Raw genomic sequence first — 6,548 nt, 5'->3', positions numbered from 1 at the left:
CTTAAATATTGCCAATTCGAGAGAGAGAGAGAGAGATGAAAGTTGCGTGTATGCACGTCTGTGCGTTTCTCTTTTTAGGGTGCGTTTACTTCAAAAACATTTTTTTTATCCTTTCGTTGCTGGAAAATATAATGTTGCAATTCAGTATTTAAACTGTTATTAATAAAAGTCGTGGGGCAGCGTTGACAAGTTTCTTTGCTCCTGGATGTGTGAGCTGCGTGATATCTAATGTGTGTGTGTGTGTGTGTGTGTCAGTAAGCAGCGCATTAATATTGAACGGTAATTAAAGGCTCTAATGCACACACCAGTAGCACACCAGTATATGTGTGTGTATTGTAGGAGCTAGACGAAGTATGATGACGTGTGACATATAGTAGTGGTGTCCCAATTCTTAGGGGAATATTTTCACCCCTACCCCTTGACACTCTGTCCCCCAATAATTAGAAATCGCTAAACCCTTTTTTCAAATATTGCCAATTCGAGAGAGAGAGAGAGAGAGACAGAGAGATGAAAGTTGCGTGTATGCGCGTCTGTGCGTTTCTCTTTTTAGAGTGAGTTTACTTAAAAAACAGCGATTTTATCCTCTCGTTGCTGGAAAATATAATGTAGCGATTCAGTATTTAAACTGTTATTAATAAAAGTCGTGGGGCAGCGTTGACAAGTTTCTTTTCTCCTGGATGTGTGAGCTGCGCGATCTCCGATATAAATATATGTGTGTGTGTGTGTGTCAGTAAGCAGCGCATTAATATTGAACGGTAATTAAAGGCTCTAATGCACACACCAGTAGCACACCAGTATATGTGTGTGTATTGTAGGAGCTAGACGAAGTATGATGACGTGTGACATATAGTAGTGGTGTCCCAATTCTTAGGGGAATATTTTCACCCCTACCCCTTGACACTCTGTTTCAAGGGACAAGGGGAAGGGTTAGGGGACGGGGAAGGAGAAGGGGTATAAAATAGAATTTGGATTGGGCCTTAGTCTTAGATTTATCCAGACTGTATTTAGTATGAATCATTTTAAGAATCTTAGCAATTAATTTTTTTCCCTCTCTCTCTCCCTCTCTTTTCCAGGTAAAAGTGATGAGAAGTCTTGATCACCCACACGTTTTGAAGTTCATTGGGGTTTTGTACAAGGACAAGCGGCTTAATCTGATAACAGAGTTCATTGAGGGAGGCACTCTAAAGGATTTTATCAGAGACACGGTGCGTCCTGATTTTAAAACCCCCTTTTTCCTTTCCTCTTGCTTCTAGGAAGGGCTGTATATCATCTGTTAGTGGTTTAGTCTTTGTCACTGTCTCCATTCACCTGAGATGAACTTTATAAGGAGGAAGGGAGAAAGACAGGGAATATGGACTGGAAAATACAAACAGTCGGTAAAATGAGAGGAAGAAAATGCAGTTGTGTGGTTGCAGTGGATGAGAGATAAAGGAGGTATGAAGTGTTTCCAGGTGAGGGATTCTAGTGAGAATGTTTTCCAGATTACCCAGTGGGTTTGCTTCAAAATATGGGTTTCAACACCAAACCTAAAGATAACAGATGATATACCTCTCTCGTTCAGTATTACATTGTGTCTCTCTATTGCGCTATAATGTTTTCTATAAAAGTGTGTCTGTAATTTCTGTCTGTAATAAGTGGCTGCCGTTATGTAACGATTTCCTCTCTAATTCATGGACAGCATAGCGTGCTGTCACACTGGGATGTATTATATTGTGGTTATAAACTAGGCCAGCAATTCATCTCTCTCTCTCTGTCTCTGTCTCCCTGTCCCTACAGGACTCATTCCCATGGGAACAGAGAGTTAGTTTTGCAAAAAGCATTGCATCTGGAATGGTGAGTGGTCTTCTGTGTCTTCACACATATAGCTTTGCAAAACAGTAAAAGCTATTGTTGTACAATATTTGACGCACTTTTTGGGTCAGAGTTGACAGTTATATATACATACTTTGAAGGAAACGGTGAGATAAAACAGGACAATTTAAAGGTTAAGTAATTTTTTTGGATGTTAAAAACATTTGATCATTCCAGCTTAATATTCAGAGGCTAAAAGTAAGACTTCCGAAGGTTGGTTTGCCTGTGAAGTGTAAACACTTTGGGTCTGGTACTATCAGCATGTTGTTGTTGTTTTAGTGCCTCAATCAGTCTGATGCAACAACATTGGCTCAACCACTGGCATGAGTTTGGGTTGGGACTATCTCTTTGTCGACCAAGAGCAAATTCATTAATCCAGTTAAAAGATGTATCTAATCATAAATTGCCAAGCAATATGAATTCTCTCTTGTTGTGATTTTTTTTAAACCTAAACCAAGCACATCAGGGGGGTATTCCAAAAAGCAGGTTATGTGACATACCCGGGTATGTTTGAGGATAAGCGAGCTGATAACCTCAGCTTTCGGTTCCAAAATCGGAGGTTACTTTCAGGGTATGTAAGTAACCATAGTAACTTGCTTTCTGAAGATAACCTGCTCCGGAGCAGGTTATGTTCCAGGGTTAGTTCACTTCAGCGCACGTGTGATCTACTGACGAGCCTTCATATGTTAATGATGAAGCGCTAATATAAGTAATAAATAAGGTAATATATTATTCTAATATGGTTATTATTTATTTTATTGGCATATATAACAGTTATCTGTATAAATTATAAAACACTATGACAAGGTAATGTTTAATTTATTATATTATGTATATATATATTACATTTTATATTATCTGACACATGGATCGGCATTTTCTATAATGTCTAAATTCTAAATCAAAATACATATCTGATATGACTTTAATATATAATTAGCATCAAACAAACAATATAATTCAGATTCTCGAGGATTAAAGATTAAACGAGAAAAAAAAAAAAGATTGCACAACTATCAATTAGGTGGCGATATGCACTAAGCATGTAAACGACCATTGAACAAAAGAAGAAGAAAGAAACAGCATGGCGCTTTTTCTTAGCGTCCGTTTCCATAGCGACTCGTCGATTCGTCGCTCTGTTGAGAATGTCTCGAGTCTTAACCAGGAACATACTCTGAGTTGAATGAACTTACTCCCGGACGCAGTTTTGGAACCACATACCTCGAGTAAGCAAGGTTTGGGGTTAATCAACCGAAAGTTCAGGGTTTAGCTGACGGTAAGTTAACCGTGCTTTCTGGAATACACCCCAGGACATTTGTGACAGACGTTTGATTTCTATTTCTCTTGTCACACTGGGTATCTCCGCCCACTGTAAAAAAAATAATTGGTTCATGACTATACCACATTAAATACGTTTTCATTTGGAATGCACAATATATCTGCACCATATTGGTTATCTGCCAGTATTGGCATCTTTTATATTAAATGCTTTCAGTCATTATTGTATATATAGCAGTCAATGATGAATATTTAATAGTTTACTCTTATTTTAAAGTTATCATCTACCATACATTTCATTACTTGCCATTAAAAACATCACGCCTGGATAGGACAGTTTTACTTTAATCTCCAACAGCATGTACATCTGAAGTAAGATCTGTCTGAGTAGTTGAGAAGACAGACAAGCAAATTTCTGTTTAGCAGGAGGTTTTGTTGTGTCCTGTTGCCTAGTGCTGCTGATGCATCACTTCAGTTTTTGTCTTAGTACTTCTTGTTGTAGTGGTGATTAAGAGGTTGTAGATGTCTCATGCAGTTCGGTCTTTCCTCATTCTGCTTAGACACAAGCTCTATTTATCTCTTATCTGATTTTATTCTCTTATTCTTTCAGGCATATCTGCATTCAATGAGCATCATACATCGAGATCTCAACTCTCACAACTGCCTGGTCAAACTGGTACGATAGGAGTTTCACCCATTCCACATATTAACTCAGATCAACGTCTACACTTAATTGGCCTTGCTTGGGGAGCCAAGGGCCTAGAAACAGGTTTTCATAATCAAGAATAGCTGACAGGCTTGTGGCAGCACAAACAAAACGGCTAAAGTAGACAAGCACCCAAGTTATAACACAAGTTATGTAAGAACACTTGAGCAGGAGAGAGAAACCTCATTGAAGGGTGAAGATCTGTTCAGTCTTGAGGACTGTTTAGTTAGTGGTTGCTCACTTGTTTAGTTAGTGGAAAGAAGATAAGACAGGAAATGCTCTCTGACCCTGACTGACCTCAAGTGTTTCACATATCCTGAGTGAATCACTTATGACAAGCTATTTAAAGAACCTTTTTTTTTAGGAGAACAATCAGCATGGCTTTGCGGCTTAGTTAAACATTTAGACAAGCACAAATAGTTTAAAGCTAGGATTGACTTCAGGTGTTATCAAGATTTTTCTTTTACACCCTACTTTATTAATTTATTTTGTGAATTATATTTTTTTGTTTTTCTTTTCATTTGTTTCTTTTTTATTTTGTGTTTTATTTTTTACATTTTGTTATGTATTTATAAGTAAAGTTTTATTTATTTTTTTATAAATAAAAACATTTCCATTTATTTGTTTATTTATTTGTTTACTTTTCCTCCCCATTTTTTAGGTTTCCTTTGTACTCATAAACTTGAGTACAAAGGAAATAGTTTGTACTCATACAACTAGCACTATCTGTCATGCTAAACATTTCTGCATATTAAGCATCTGTTATTGTCTGTCCTTTTTTGCTCCACTTGTCTGACCCCTGCAGGACAACACCGTCGTCGTGGCAGACTTTGGTCTATCTCGTCTAATCATGGAGGATAAGGTCAAACAGCCACCCCCTGACAAACCAACCAATAAAAAAAGACTGTTTAGACGCATTGACCGTAAGAAACGGTACACAGTGGTGGGGAACCCATACTGGATGGCCCCAGAAATGCTTAATGGTAAGAAGAGAGTATTACACTGAAGATAGTGCTTTACTAAGACTTAAGTTCAGATTTTGCCACCATGGTCACGTAATGAGTTGTGTGAATGTTGCCGGTGGTGGTCTGTTAAAGATCATTTAAACAAAAGGCTTTTCACATTACTTTTTAATCAGCATCTTTTTAAAAAAAAATTTTTTTTAAATCCAGAGTCCAAGCTCAGGTTTAACCTTCAGTTACGTAAATGATTAATTTAAAAATTGGGTTAGTAGTACCACTTTTAACCCTGAATTGTGGTGCCAAAGATAAAATAATACCAATGCAGTGATGAAAGGTTATACATCAAGTTGGTTGAAAGCAAACAACTAAACAATGCTTGTTTCTTTAAATATTAATGGTAATCTGGTAATCACAGAAACATTCACATGCTGCATCTGAAAGATTTAAAAATGTCAAATAGCGAAGGCAAATGCCTTAACTAGAATGGTGTACAATGGTATACTTCCTCTCTGTTAGTTTAATTTAACAGTTTAATTGTATATAAATAAAACAAATCACCTTTATTGCTTTCTGAGAATATTGTGCTCAAGTTTTTTAAATTTTTTTATGTGTGTGTTCCTCCAGGTAATTGGCATAGTCTGTTATAAACAGGTGTTTTTGAGTTGTTCTGTAGGCTTGTTTTTCTTAATGGATGTCTTTTATCTGTGTGTAAACAGGTAAACGCTACGATGAGAAGGTGGATATTTTCTCCTTTGGCATTGTGCTTTGTGAGGTAAGAGTCTTTTGTTGTGGTAAACATCTCTGTCTTTATGAGGACAGCATGTGCTCTTAGAACTGTCATTTATGTAAGCACTTGCATACAATTGTCAGAATGCCAAAAGCAAACGTTGCGCTCAACTGGTTGGAGTCAAAACTGCTATATTTCATTTTCAGTTATGTAAGAGGACACTTAAATGTTTCAATGTTTCTTTTGGTATAGATTATCGGTCAGGTTTATGCAGATCCCGAGTGTCTCCCGAGAACGCTGGATTATGGGCTCAATGTGAGAAAATTTATTGAGAAATTTCTTCCTGAGCACTGTCCTCCGGCTTTCTTCGCATTGGCTGTGGCTTGTTGTGATCTCACCCCTGACAACAGGTTAGTGCCACTGTGTTTTGTCACAAATGCCCTTCTTTTTTCAGCAGTAATATTGAAGGTGAGTTTAAAATGGAATGACAGATGACAGATGTGAAATTATCATTTCCCTGGGGTGGGGTGGTGTAGCATTATGAAGATCTGCGTTGGTAAAAGTTGCCGGTTTAAACCCTGAACTGGGATTTTTAGAGTTGGTATCATAAAGAATACTTTTATTCAGCAAGGATGCATTCAATTGATTAAAGGAGTCATATAATGCTACATGCACTTTTACAAGTTGTTTGAACTGAAATGTGTGTTGGCAGTGTGTGTACACAACCACCCTATAATGATAAAAATCCACCCAGTGGTTTTTTGTTAATCTACTAAAATCTTTACCCCTTTCTCAAATCGAGCCGATCTCAGATGCCTGCCTGTGTGACATCACAAAAACAGGCCCCTCCCACGATAGTTTGACAGACTGGACTGGCGTCTTACCTTAGACCCGCCCTGAGTGAGCTGTCATCAGTCTGCCATTGTTTCACCGCCGGAGCAGATGTAGACAAGAATGACTCCTAAGCGATTGAGGTGTTCTGTTGTTGGATGTAATAATGAACATAGCAGTCGTCATTTACTCC

General features: G+C 37.7%; 1 protein-coding gene across 3 annotated transcripts in view; it reads left to right on the top strand.

Moving 5' to 3' along the window:
• LOC107741211 (LIM domain kinase 2-like) overlaps positions 1-6,169 on the top strand; it is a 33,649-nt gene extending 27,480 nt beyond the window's left edge. Inside the window, exons 8-13 of one of the 3 annotated variants that reach the window (XM_016553879.1) lie at positions 1,074-1,205; positions 1,777-1,833; positions 3,740-3,805; positions 4,641-4,818; positions 5,514-5,569; positions 5,777-6,169. In XM_016553879.1, coding sequence (XP_016409365.1) covers positions 1,074-1,205; positions 1,777-1,833; positions 3,740-3,805; positions 4,641-4,818; positions 5,514-5,569; positions 5,777-6,019 — 732 coding nt within the window. In that variant the 3' untranslated portion in view covers positions 6,020-6,169. The remainder of the gene's footprint in view (positions 1-1,073; positions 1,206-1,776; positions 1,834-3,739; positions 3,806-4,640; positions 4,819-5,513; positions 5,570-5,776) is intronic. The other 2 variants (XM_016553877.1, XM_016553878.1) reach the window with 2 other exon arrangements.
• The last annotated feature ends 379 nt before the right edge of the window (positions 6,170-6,548 follow it).

This window comes from Sinocyclocheilus rhinocerous, unplaced genomic scaffold, assembly GCF_001515625.1.
Source record: "Sinocyclocheilus rhinocerous isolate Xijiao unplaced genomic scaffold, SAMN03320098_v1.1 scaffold615, whole genome shotgun sequence".
NCBI classification, from domain to species: domain Eukaryota; kingdom Metazoa; phylum Chordata; class Actinopteri; order Cypriniformes; family Cyprinidae; genus Sinocyclocheilus; species Sinocyclocheilus rhinocerous.
This window is presented reverse-complemented; position numbering and strand designations above follow the sequence as displayed.